The sequence below is a fragment of the Carcharodon carcharias genome, chromosome 4 (genome assembly GCF_017639515.1).
Source record: "Carcharodon carcharias isolate sCarCar2 chromosome 4, sCarCar2.pri, whole genome shotgun sequence".
NCBI classification, from domain to species: domain Eukaryota; kingdom Metazoa; phylum Chordata; class Chondrichthyes; order Lamniformes; family Lamnidae; genus Carcharodon; species Carcharodon carcharias.
Window position 1 is genome coordinate 188859150 of NC_054470.1, and position 13758 is coordinate 188872907.

General features: G+C 45.1%; 1 protein-coding gene across 5 annotated transcripts in view; it reads right to left on the reverse strand.

Moving 5' to 3' along the window:
* The window catches only part of htt (huntingtin), a 232343-nt gene that overhangs the window by 76084 nt on the left and 142501 nt on the right, over positions 1-13758 (reverse strand). For all 5 annotated transcript variants that reach the window (XR_005942751.1, XM_041185572.1, XM_041185571.1 and 2 more), the window contains 4 exons: positions 11018-11179; positions 8145-8200; positions 7806-7954; positions 2080-2216 (listed from right to left, as the gene is read on the reverse strand). Coding sequence is in view for 4 of the 5 variants with exons in the window: in XM_041185572.1 (XP_041041506.1) it covers positions 2080-2216; positions 7806-7954; positions 8145-8200; positions 11018-11179 (504 nt within the window). In the remaining variant the exon portion in view is untranslated. The remainder of the gene's footprint in view (positions 1-2079; positions 2217-7805; positions 7955-8144; positions 8201-11017; positions 11180-13758) is intronic.

A 13758-nucleotide genomic window follows, 5' to 3' on the forward strand; every position in this document is an offset into this window, starting at 1 on the left:
GGCAAATGCTGTACTGATTAGTAAAACGTGCATAAGAAATAAGACTAGCAGTGGAGGAACAATTAGATATGATTCACAGGTAAAGATGAACTTTCCCCAGTCTTGGTGCGAGTGTGCCAGGATCCAACTTAATGCTATGGAGGAATTAAGATGGGATGAAAACAGACCGAGAGAGGGGAAAGAAGAGATCGGAACAAAAGTCATACATAACACAAAAACAATAAATCATTTAGACTTCAGGAACACATGGCTGAAGAGGAAGGTGAAGAGAACAGAGACATGATCATAAATGTATGTAAAGAGAAGGTACAGAAAAGGATGATGCCATCAGTTGCAGGCCACTCAACAACTGCCTACCTCAGACACCCCACCTCCCCATTTCTATGACAATCCTTCATCTGTTATTTTAATGGAGATATTAACTGGTTTAGAATGAGGGTCCAAACATGAATTTTAATATAAAAAACAGAGGCGTGTTTCACAATTGGGTTAAGTGTCCGCGCTTTAATATTGCATATAGCTTGTATAGTAAATCAAATTGTGTGTGGGGCTGTCACTGTACTTTTCTGACCAGGCATTCAGTTCCAAGAGGAAAATTGCTTTATTGCTTGGTCAGCTGTAATCAGCGTAAGGTTCAATACAAAGAGTCACTGTTGGTGACTGAAAGGAGTGGGTAATTATCATTTTGTCAAAAGATAGACCACGGAGCATTTTTCATTTAACTTCCAAAACCCCAGGTTAAAAAAAACACTTTTTATTCCTTTTTATGGCTTGTTAACAGATGCAGAAACAATATCAAACTAGGTCAGTTCTGGGCCACATACTTCAGGAAGGATATATTAGCTTTGGAAGGGGTGCAGTGCATTCACCACAATGACACTGGGGTTAAACGGCTCAGTTGTAAAAAATGGGTTCAGACTGTATTCACTTGCATATAGATTAGGGGTGATGTAATTAAGGTGTTCAAAATGATTACAGGATTTGATTGAGTCGAGAGAGAAAAATTATTCCCTCTGGTTGGGTAATCCAGAATAAGCGCAGGGGTGGGGGGGGAGAAAACACATAACCTGAAAATTAGAGTCAGGCCATTCAGGGGCAATATCAGGAAGCATTGCTTCATACGAAGGGTAGTGGAAATCTGGAACTCTGTTCCCCCTAAATGCTGTCGAGGCTGGGGAGTCAACTGAAAATTTCAAAATTGGGTTTGCTAGATTTTTGTTAGATAAAGGTATTAAGGTTTGCAGAACCAACAAAGGTACATAGAGTTAATATATAAAATTCATCAACTTCCGACTTCTCCTCAGCCTTTCCAACAACTACTAGGCACAAGTTAGGAGTGTGATGGAATACTCTCCATTGGCCTGGATGAGTGCAGGTCTAACAATACTCAGGAACTCAACACCATCCAGGACAAAGCAGCCACATGATCAGCAACATCCATCAATGTAAACATTCACTCTCTCCAATATTAACACACAGTAGCTGCAGTGTGTACCATCTACAAGGTGCAATGCAGCAACTCGTCAAGGCTTCTTCAATGGCGCCTTCCGAACCCACGACCTTTACCACCCAGAAGGACAGGGGCAGCAGTGAATAGAAACCCCAACACCAAGTTCCCCTCTAATTCACACACCATCCTGACGTGGAACCATATCGTAGTTCCTTCAATATCGCAGGGACAAAATCCTGGAACTGTTGTGGGAGTACCTTTACCTAACGCACTAAGGCAGTGGTTCACCACCACTTTCTCAAGGGGATGGGCAATAAGTGCCGGTCTTGCAAGTGATGCTCACAGCCCATGAATGAATAAATAAAGAAAATCTGAATGGCAGAACAGGTTGGAGGGGTTGAACTGACTCCTATTTCTGTGTCACCCGTTCAACGCCCTGGGGGATGGCATACAACACCATTGTGCACTTTGGTTTCATCCAGCTTTCAATGACACCACATAATCTTGGCTCAATCCATAGATTACAGTCCAAAGCACTGCAAAGGGTGGGGGAATGGGAAGGGGGAAGGTGGGGGGGAGTGGTGGAGGGGGTTGTAGCATTGATTTTAGGAAAAATAAGTTGGATGTACCTGGTGGTATTGGATGAGTCTCAGCAACATGGAAACCACTACTTCCTTCTGTGTGTCCAGCTCCTTGCCAGCATCAGCTTTATTGGTCCCTCGCAGAACAAACAGATCATGAACTATAGGCTGTAACGCCGGGATTGCTATTGCAAAGTACAAAAGGAAAATTTGTCCACTGGAATCGTAAAAAAGGTTAAAAAAATAAACATAGGCTCTTCAACAAAGAAAAGGCTCACTCAACTGGTCCCTTGATTGAGAGGGTTGTCCAATAATGAAAGGCTAAGCAAATTAAGTCCGTATTCTCTGGAGTTTAGGAGAATGAGAGGTAACCTCATTGAAACATACAAAAATCAGAAGGGGCTTGACAGGATAGACAGCTGTATATTTTCCATGTCTGGAGAACCTAGAACATGGGGGCACAGCCTCAGGATAAGAGGCCGATTATTTGGAATGGAGATGAGGAGAAATTTCTTCACTCAAAGGGTTGTGAATCTTTGGAAGTTCCTACCCCAGAGGGCAATGGATTCTCCATTGTTGAAAATTTTTGCTATCTCAGGGAATCAAGGAATATGGGGAGCGGGTGGGAAACTGAACTTAAAGCCAAAGGTCAGCCACGATCGTATTGAATGGCGGAACAGGCTTGATGGACAGCATGGTCTACTCCTGATCCTATTTCTTATGTTCCTAAAGATTTTTAAGCAAACAGTCTGAAATTGAGCAAAAATGGAAATTCTGAAAATTGAGAGCAAGTCCACCAGCATCTACAGAAAGTTAGCATCAATACAGTGTTAGAACCATATCTCTCAAGGCTGAAATTTTTCTTTTACAAAATAGAAGGATTTGGCATTAACTGTAAGCTTATATTTCACGCCTCTCCTATTTTTACTTAGTTCTGCTGAAGGGTCATGAGGACTCGAAACGTCAACTTTGTTCTTCTCCGCCGATGCTGCCAGACCTGAGTTTTTCCAGGTAATTTTGTTTTTGATTTGGATTTCCAGCATCCGCAGTTTTTTGTTTTTACCCACTGGTACCAGCTGCCCGTCTTCACACGAGGGAACTCATGGTCAACAGCGTCCAGACCCTGTGGTCTTTATCCTTTATTTTATAACACCCATCCTCCAAAGTCCATCTCTGCAGAGGGACTCTGTTTGTCCTTTGTCTGTGTGTGTCTGTCTGTGTATGTGTGTGCATCTGTATCTGTATGTGCGTGCACTGGGAGAATTCTTTAAGAAGAGGTAGATAGTTATGCTTCCTGATTACAATTTGCATTAGCCAGTACTTGCAACTTATTAAAGAAGTTTTGCTTTAAAGTAAATTAATTGTTCTGGGTTTTTTGAAAGAAGCCCTGTCAGAGTCTCTTTTCTTCTGGGTACTAGAAGCATAGGTACGCAATTGGCCATTTGAGTGAGAAAATTAAACACTGAAGTCAGTGTTCCGGCCTGCGAGTGGTGGGTCTTGATAATTTGCACACCCCTCCCATCTCATTCGTAACATAAATTGGGGGCTCTCGCGGCATTTGAAATGTAGCAGGTGATTGGACATGAAATAATAATTGGTAAGGGACAAAAGGACGGAGACCGGGTTTCTTATACATTGGTAAACTAAAATAGTATTGGAAGTTGCAAAGACTTTTCTACGAATGGAAAATGTAACCTAAACTGACTTACAAGAAGTAACCAAGACTCAGCTAACGGAATTGGCAGATAAATTGGAGCTAGAATTATCCCTAGGGGTAGGAAAGCTGACATAGTTGAGGTAATAGCATGACATTTGAACTTGGAAGGGATACAAGACAGACCATGTTCTCTAGGGGGTGAGTCAATGGAATTAGCTGAGATTCAGTTGCAAATGAAAAAACTTGAATTGGAGGCGAAAGAAAACGAACGAGAAAGAGAATTGGAATTGAGAAGGTTAGAGTCAAAAGGAAAAGAAAAGGAAAGAGAGAGAACATTTCAAAGGGAGCAAACAGAAAGGCAGGGGCGAGGAAGGGAGTGAGATAAGGACAAGAGAACTTAACCTCCAGAAAGAGAAGTTAGCAATAGAGCAAAGAGAAATGTAACAAGAAAGGAATATCGGCTTAAAAGGCTCGGCTTTAAAAATGAGGCCTGATATAGGGGAAGTTCTGATGATGAAAAAACCTCCAACCTAAAGCCCAGTGGAGAGATGTTTAAGTTTGTACAAGCCCTCCCAAAGTTTGAGGAAACTCTGTTTCATTTGAAAAAGTGGCTAAGCAAATGAATTGGCCAAAAGAAATCTGGACATTGCTCTTACAGAGTAGGTAGGTGGTTAGAGTGCATGAGGTTTACGCTTCACTTTCAGAAGGGGTTTCTGTGGATTATGATACAGTAAAAATGGCTATTCTGAGTGCATATGAGTCAGTCCCTGAGGCACACAGGCAGAAATTTTGGAATATAAGGAAACAGCCTGGACAGACCTATATTGAGTTTGAGAGGATAAAGCAGAGTAATTTTGAGCGTTGGATACGGGCAATAAAGGTAGAGACAACGTATGGAGCTCTTAAGAGAAATAATTCTCCTGGAAGAATTGAACAATTCACCTCCTCCAGTAATTAGAACCCATGTTGAAGACCAGAGGGTTACAACAATGAGACTGGCAGAAATATAGAAGATGGGATGGTGAAAGAAAGGCAAATAGCCAGGGAAGAGAAAGAACAGCTGGGAATTCCCTGGAAGCTCCTCCTCAGGCCAGAAAGGAAAGTGCTGAGGGTGGAAGTGATATTCGGAGGCCTAAGTGTTTCCATTGTAACAACATGTTCATGCAGAGCGCTGGAAGCTGCGTGGGAAATCCAATGGGAATTATTGGGGTGCGCAAGGGTGATTCAGGAAAAGGAACCCTGACTGAATGTAAACAGATCAAGTTGCAGCACTAACTGCAGCTGTGAAACTGAGTGTGAATACTGCTGTAAGTTCAGGGGAGGTGAATGAGATACATGAGAGTTACAAAGAGTTTTTGTCAAGAAAACAAGTAACCCCTTATCCCTCAAATAAGACAGCTAAACCTATAATCATCTTAAGAGATACAGGAGCCACCAAAAAACTTGTGCTGGGAAAGGCATAACTTTCCCACCAAAGAGCTTGTTAAAAGCCAAAGTTTTAGTCAATGGTGTTGGAGGGGAGTATATACCTGTACCTTTGTACCCGGTGCACTTGGAGTGTGACCTATTGTGTGGGACAGTGACGGCAGGGGCTGTTCAGAAATTAACTGTAGACGGAGTTGATATACTCCTGGGAAATGATTTAGCCAAAGCGAAAGTGGTAGCTTCTCCCATAATTACAGAAAGATCAAGTAAGGTTAAAGAGACGGAGCAGTTACAGGAAAAGGCTCCAGGAATTTTTTCATCTGTGTGTGATGACCCGAGCAACGGCTAAGCAAAGTCCATCATCGAAGGTCAAAGTGATACTACAGTCAGATATTTGGCTGGCTGAAACTTTCTTTAAAGACTCAGATAATCCAAAAGAGATAACAAATCTTGCCTTGTTGAGGCTCAGCAAGCTGATTCAGAATTAAGACAGACGGCAGAATCAGCTCAAACTGAAGCTGAGGCTAAAGAGGTTCCTGAATATTATAATAAAAATGGAATTTTAATGAGGAAGTGGAGACATCCTCACAGACCTGCAGATGAGGAGCAGACGCTTGATCATCAGGTAGTGGAACCACCCAAACATCATAAAACAATTTTACGGATAGCATATGAAATTCCTATTGCAGGACAGGTAGGGATATGGAAAACTCAAGTGCATATAAACCGGCAGTTTTACTGGCCAGGTCTTCATAAGGAAGTGATGCAATTTTGTAATATCCGGCCATAACAACAGCACCTTCCACCATCTCAGGATGTCCCAAAATTCCTTACATCCGCTGAAGTACTTTTGAAGTCAGTGTGGGAAACGTAGCAGCCAATTTGGACGCAGCAAGATAAAAGTGACTAAGTAATCTATTTGTTAAGTAACATTGGTTAAGTGATAAATATTGACCAGGACACCAGGGAGAACTGCCCTGTTCTTCATTGAAATACCTTTTACACCCACCTGAGGGGGAAGTAGGGGTCCTTAGATTATCATCCCATCTGAAAGATGGTACCTCTGACAGTACAACACTCTCTCAAGTATAGCACCAAAGATCATATGATCAAGCCCCTAGAGAGCTGTCCACTGAGCCAAAGATGACATTGGTAAAGGTTTCACAAGGAGGTGGGCCATGTGACAGCTGTTGATTAAATCAGCATTACGTAATGCAACAGCTCTAAGCTTAAAAAAGTACAACGTACATTATAAAAAGTATTTTCCACAATGTTCTCATGCTTTGACAGAACCAGAGGAAATTTGACTTCTAATTTTGAGAGACCATAATCCCCATTGATCAGGTCGCATTCAGCACTTCTGGTGCAGACTCCAACGTATTGTACTCAAAAGAAGGTCAGAGCCAGCTGTGATTTACAACTTGCGCACATCAGCCTTACCAGTAGATATCTAAGTAACCTTGAGACCATCCCAGTTACAAATAAAATGGCCTAAGAGCAAGTCAGAAGTTGAAAACATGCACAGGCTGCAGTTTGATGGCTCTGACCACTATAGTTAGTATCAAGCTCAGCTGGTGTCACAAAGCTACGCTACAAACTCGCTATGAATCTCACTCATACAGAGGACAGCTTGAGTTACAAGACTAAAACCTTGCAAAGGAGCTTCCTGCCACCACTCCAGGAAGTTAAACCCCACTCACTGTTTTCTGGGGTTACATATGGCTGAGGAGGAAGAATTCCAGCCCCAGGGAGCAGTCTATCGTTCCAAGCCACATTAATTAGCCTGGCTGGTTGGTCATCAACAGTGCTCTGAAGCACTATCCTGAGCCAACCCACTTTCAATCCTCCACCACATAAGTAATTTTGGAGCCAACTCTACACTAAGAAGAACTCCCTCCCAAGCCACAATCCCTCTCGGAGAAATGGTTGTGAATGCGTCCTGGATTTCTTAATAAGTTTTGAATCTATTGTATAATGACATGGAATATAAGGCATAGAAATAGGCCATTTAGCCCAACCAGTCCATGCCAGCATTTATGCTCCACCCCAGCCTCTTCCCATCCTTCAACATCTACCTCCAACAGCATATATGTCTGGTCCCTTGTCCCTCATATGCTTCTTTAGCTTACGAGTTCCACATTCTCACCACTCTCTGGGTAAAAGGTTCTTCTGAATTCCCTACTGGATTTCTTGGTGACTATCTTATATTGATGGCCTTTGGTTTTGCTCCTCCTCACAAGCGGAAACACTCTGTGTCTTCTCTATCAAAACCTTCCATTATTCTAAAGACCTCCATGAGGTCACACCTCAGCCTTCAAGAGAAAAGAGACCCAGCCTGTTCATTCTTTCCTGATCTCTCATACTTGAGTTTTGAACTAAATATTTAAAGCTTCTTTAAAAAAAAACTTCATCAGTTTTGTTGATAACAGTGTCAAAATGTGAACTTAATTTAATTTTACTGGGAGATCAAAGTAAAGATGTTAGGTTTTTTTTCCGTCAAGTGGCTTTGAAAGTGAATTCAACACTAAATAAGGAATTGCTTATTAGACTTTCCCAACACAACAGAAAATATTCTGCCATTCTGACTTTGTTATCAACACTTGTGACTGAAGAGTTTACAGCAGTTTTGTAACACAATAAGAAAACATTAAAAAAAAATGGGACCAGAACGCACTGCAGGGAGAGTCATTACCGTGTGTAACAGCTTTCCGACCGCTGGCCATGATCCCATCACACAGTTGGATAATTTTGGGAATTCCAATGATTGGCTTGGAGTGATAGCGCTCATACGACAGCAATACCAGGAAGAAAAATATGTTTGGAATGATGGCCTCTGATTCCCTAAAAAAATTGCAACAGATAACAATAAGCTGTAAACCAGGGCCAATAATTACTCAAAAGGACAGAAACACAGCAAGACCAGAAGACATAAAAGGGAATTTGGGAAAAGTAAATTTGAGAACAGATATGAGGGTTCAGATGGACCACATCAGCAAGTACTAAATTAACATTGGCTATTATTGGCACTCACCTAAACTGGCCCACCTCGATGTATTCAAACTGCTTCAGAACAAACCCAATGAATACCTACAGGTGAAAAGAAACCCAACTTTATCATATAATGGCATAAAATTTAACAGTATCTCAACTAGACATTAGATCCAACTACCCTATACCTGCGGTCTGTCCGCAAGAATGACCCAAACCTCCCTGTCGCTTGCCATTTCAACACTTCACCCTGCTCTCTTGCCCACATGTCTGTCCTTGGCTTGCTGCATTGTTCCAGTGAAGCCCAACGCAAACTGGAGGAACACCTCATCTTCCGACTAGGCACTTTACAGCCTTCCGGACTGAATATTGAATTCAACAACTTTAGGTCTTGAGCTCCCTCCCCCATCCCCACCCCCCTTCTGTTTCTTCCTCCTTCCTTTTGTTTTTTTCCAATAAATTATATAGATTTTTCTTTTTCCCTCCTATTTCCATTATTTTTAAATATTTTTAAATCTTTTATGCTCTCCCCACCCCCACTAGAGCTATACCTTGAGTGCCCTACCATCCATTCTTAATTAGCATATTCGTTTAGATAATATCACCAACTTCAACACCTATGTGTTCTTTTGTTCTGCAGTCTGTGACATCTTTTGATGATCTGCTTCTATCACTGCTTTTGCCTACAACCACACTCTTCACCACCGCCGCGCTGTTCACCTTCAGAACTCTGGCTAATGTAGTGAGTGTTATGTTCTAACCACTCTCTGGGTAAAGAACATTCTTCTGAATTCTTTATTGGATTTATTAGTATCTTATTTTTATAGACCCTAGATTTGGAACATCAAAGAAGCCAAATTCTACTCATATGCTACCTATACAATCTCTTTTCCCCATCTGGGTCCCATAAAATGGCACAGAAGGCAGCCAGGCAGAATGATCTCAGCATGGACTATCATTTCATTGAGAGAAATGAGTGTATTGCCTTCAACACAAAAAAAAACTTGGTTTGTTTTTGTTGGAGAAGAGAAGACTGAGGGACGACCTGATGGAGGTGTACAAGATTATGAAGGGCATGGACAGAGTGGATAGGGAGCAGCTGTTCCCCTTAGTTAAAGGGTCAGTCATAAGGGGACATAAGTTCAAGGTGAGGGGCAGGAGGTTTAGGGGGGATGTGAGGAAAACCATTTTTACCCAGAGGTTGGTGACGGTGGAATGCACTGCCTGGGAGGGTGGTGGAGGCGGGTTGCCTCACATCCTTTAAAAGTGCCTGGATGAGCTCTTGGCACGTCATAACATTCAAGGCTTTGGGCCAAGTGCTGGTAAATGGGGTTAGGCAGGTAGGTCAGGTGTTTCTCACATGTCAGTGCAGACTCGATGGGCTGAAGGGCCTCTTCTGCGCTCTGTGATTCTGTGACATCGCTTCCTGCAAGTATTTAACAGGACACATTACAGCACAAGAACATTCATCCGCATTTTTTCTTGAAGGAAATTTCAGAAATGAAGGCTACAGGTGAAGTTCCTACAACCTGGGCCTAACCTTTCTACCATCATATTTCCCTCTTTTGCTGCAACAACTTGGATTTAGATTGTGAAGATTGGAAAAAAAAAAACAATAGGTGCATATCCAAATGGCTCACTGGGACCTCAAACAAAAAATCCATGCACCCTCTCAAATCCTGTAGCCCCTGACACACTTTACACCCTACAAACTGATGACAACCCCGCCTCACCATGGTGCACCTCCTGGTTGACTGCAAACATCACCCATGATCTGGTAACTGACCCGAATGGTGAAGTCCCAGGTTTCAGCCTTCCACTGAAAATCTGGACAACCCTCAACCGCTTGAGGGCAGGCCAGGAAAGACGTGGCCACTTGTTCCACACGAGGAACAGCTCAAATTGTGACCGCAGCCATCCAGGTCAGACTATCACCCACATTGTGAACTTCTGCCCCAAGAGATCCATTCCTGATGGCATCACAACCACTCACACTGCATCAGCTGAAGCTGTCTGAATGGGGTGCTAACCTTGACATCAAATTATAACTGCTCCCCCAACCATACGAATAAATAAATTGGGTTAAACATGTGTTGCAAGGACTAATCTTAGGGTGGCTATATGTGGTTTACATAAGTAGTGTCAGCACCCTGAGTTAGAAAGGATAAAGGGGGCAGCAAGGCAGGCAAAGTATCTGCTCACTATCTTTTCACCACGCACCTTGCCCACTCCCCCACTTTTCTAATTTGCATGCGTGAATGATGCAATTGGCCTCAGTGGCAATTCTTTCCACTTCACCTGCCCCCATGAAAATAGCTTGCAGACACCTGTTACCTGGACTCACAAACAAGACCAGACACTTGGATGAGATGCACAGAGTCCTTGGAACTGTACCCAGAGTGTGGCTTCTCACAGTGAACAAGGGAGATTAGAAGGGTTAGCATCTCCAAATCATTTACTGGATAGATCAAAAGCAGAACTGACAAAAGATCTTAGTAACTGGGTATCTCCCCAGTCTCAATGGAACATAATGGGAATAGGCCATTCAGCCTCTTAAGTCATTAAATTAGGCTGCAGCTGATCTTTACCACAATTCCATTTATGTGCCTTTGTTCTTGAACTAAAAGAAGGTCTGTGACATAGGAGGGCAAGGGGAAAAGAAGCTCATCATTTAAAAAAAAAATACATTTCAAGTTTTGAGTTGTTATGGGACGATATTCTGCAGATCTTAAAATTCTGAATTGCTGCCCTCCCTGGCTTTGAGGTGGCAAATATTGGCATATTTATAAACAAAACAGGATAGCTTTAAATGAACTTTCTTTATATTTCAGCTATCTTTAACCACCACCCCCTGCCCCCCCCAATGCCAACGTAGCTTTCCACTGAAAATTTTCCTAGCCCAAAGCAAGCACTAACCTGATCTGAATCAAGTAGGCAGTAGTTCACCCTGAGCTGTACAAGCTGAGCCAACAAGTCAAGCACTTGTCTCTGCAGATGGACTGAAGTGGTGGTGGTGTATTGCTTCAAGGCCTTGATGACCAGAGGCTCAAAGAGTCGGATGTAGTTGTGTATTGCATTCTACAATGCAGAAAGGTACACATTAACCATGTTGGAACGTCCCAAGGTACATCACACAAGCATGTTGGCTGTTGGTATGGGCATAACACAGCATATCCCACATTCAACAAACAGCAAGAGGCCAGCACATTTCGTGTTGCTGTCAGAGCCAGAAATGTTGGCCATGCCATCAAAACTGCTTGTTCTTCTTCAACTAGTGCCATGGATCCTCCAGGTCCAACCGAATTCAAACACACACCCTACAAGACCTGAAGAAAGAGTTCGACAAACCATGCGGAGCCAAAAGGCTAGAATGTTAGAACTAAAATGGTGCACTTTGGTACAACATTGCTACGTGATCTCAAGTAATTATTAAATTTTACCCTGGGATCCTTTTTATAAGTGGCCATCGAATGAATTTAACACCAGCAGCCTCTCCCCATCTCCCGTTTTAACGCCAGCAGCCTCTCCTCATCTCCCACTTTAACGCCAGCAGCAGCCTCTCCTCATCTCCCGCTTTAACGCCAGCAGCAGCCTCTCCCCATCTCCCGCTTTAATGCCAGCAGCAGCCTCTCCCCATCTCCTGCTTTAACGCCAGCAGCAGCCTCTCCCCATCTCCTGCTTTAACGCCAGCAGCAGCCTCTCCCCATCTCCTGCTTTAACAGCAGCAGCCTCTCCCCATCTCCCGCTTTAACGCCAGCAGCAGCCTCTCCCCATCTCCCGCTTTAACGCCAGCAGCAGCCTCTCCCCATCTCCCGCTTTAACGCCAGCAGCAGCCTCTCCCCATCTCCCGCTTTAACGCCAGCAGCCTCTCCCCATCTCCCGCTTTAACGCCAACAGCAGCCTCTCCCCATCTCCTGCTTTAACACCAGCAGCCTCTCCCCATCTCCCGCTTTAACACCAGCAGCAGCCTCTCCCCATCTCCCGTTTTAACGCCAGCAGCCTCTCCCCATCTCCTGCTTTAACACCAGCAGCCTCTCCCCATCTCCTGCTTTAACACCAGCAACAGCCTCTCCCCATCTCCCGTTTTAACGCCAGCAGCCTCTCCCCATCTCCTGCTTTAACACCAGCAGCAGCCTCTCCCCATCTCCTGCTTTAACGCCAGCAGCCTCTCCCCATCTCCTGCTTTAACGCCAGCAGCAGCCTCTCCCCATCTCCTGCTTTAACACCAGCAGCAGCCTCTCCCCATCTCCTGCTTTAACACCAGCAGCCCCTCCCCATCTCCTGCTTTAATAGCAGCAGCCTCTCCCCCTTCCGCTTTAACGTCAGCAGCCTCTCCCCATCTCCTGCTTTAATAGCAGCAGCCTCTCCCCATCTCCTGCTTTAACAGCAGCAGCCTCTCCCCATCTCCTGCTTTAACAGCAGCAGCCTCTCCCCATCTCCCGCTTTAATAGAGCAGCCTCTCCCCATCTCCCGCTTTAACAGCAGCAGCCTCTCCCCATCTCCTGCTTTAATAGCAGCAGCCTCTCCCCATCTCCTGCTTTAATAGCAGCAGCCTCTCCCCATCTCCTGCTTTAACAGCAGCAGCCTCTCCCCATCTCCTGCTTTAACACCAGCAGCAGCCTCTCCCCATCTCCTGCTTTAATGCCAGCAGCCCCTCCCCATCTCCTGCTTTAATAGCAGCAGCCTCTCCCCCTTCCGCTTTAACGTCAGCAGCCTCTCCCCATCTCCTGCTTTAATAGCAGCAGCCTCTCCCCATCTCCTGCTTTAATAGCAGCAGCCTCTCCCCATCTCCTGCTTTAACAGCAGCAGCCTCTCCCCATCTCCTGCTTTAATAGCAGCAGCCTCTCCCCATCTCCTGCTTTAATAGCAGCAGCCTCTCCCCATCTCCTGCTTTAACAGCAGCAGCCTCTCCCCATCTCCTGCTTTAATAGAGCAGCCTCTCCCCATCTCCCGCTTTAATAGAGCAGCCTCTCCCCATCTCCCGCTTTAACAGCAGCAGCCTCTCCCCATCTCCCGCTTTAATAGCAGCAGCCTCTCCCCATCTCCTGCTTTAACAGCAGCAGCCTCTCCCCAACTCCTGCTTTAACAGCAGCAGCCTCTCCCCATCTCCCGCTTTAACAGCAGCAGTCTCTCCCCATCTCCCGCTTTAACGCCAGCAGCCTCTCCCCATCTCCCGCTTTAACGCCAGCAGCCTCTCCCCATCTCCCGCTTTAACGCCAGCAGCCTCTCCCCATCTCCCGCTTTAACGCCAGCAGCCTCTCCCCATCTCCCGCTTTAACGCCAGCAGCCTCTCCCCATCTCCCGCTTTAACGCCAGCAGCCTCTCCCCATCTCCCGCTTTAACGCCAGCAGCCTCTCCCCATCTCCCGCTTTAACGCCAGCAGCCTCTCCCCATCTCCCGCTTTAACGCCAGCAGCCTCTCCCCATCTCCCGCTTTAACGCCAGCAGCCTCTCCCCATCTCCCGCTTTAACGCCAGCAGCCTCTCCCCATCTCCCGCTTTAACGCCAGCAGCCTCTCCCCATCTCCCGCTTTAACGCCAGCAGCCTCTCCCCATCTCCCGCTTTAACGCCAGCAGCCTCTCCCCATCTCCCGCTTTAACAGCAGCAGCCTCTCCCCATCTCCCGCTTTAACAGCAGCAGCCTCTCCCCATCTCCCGC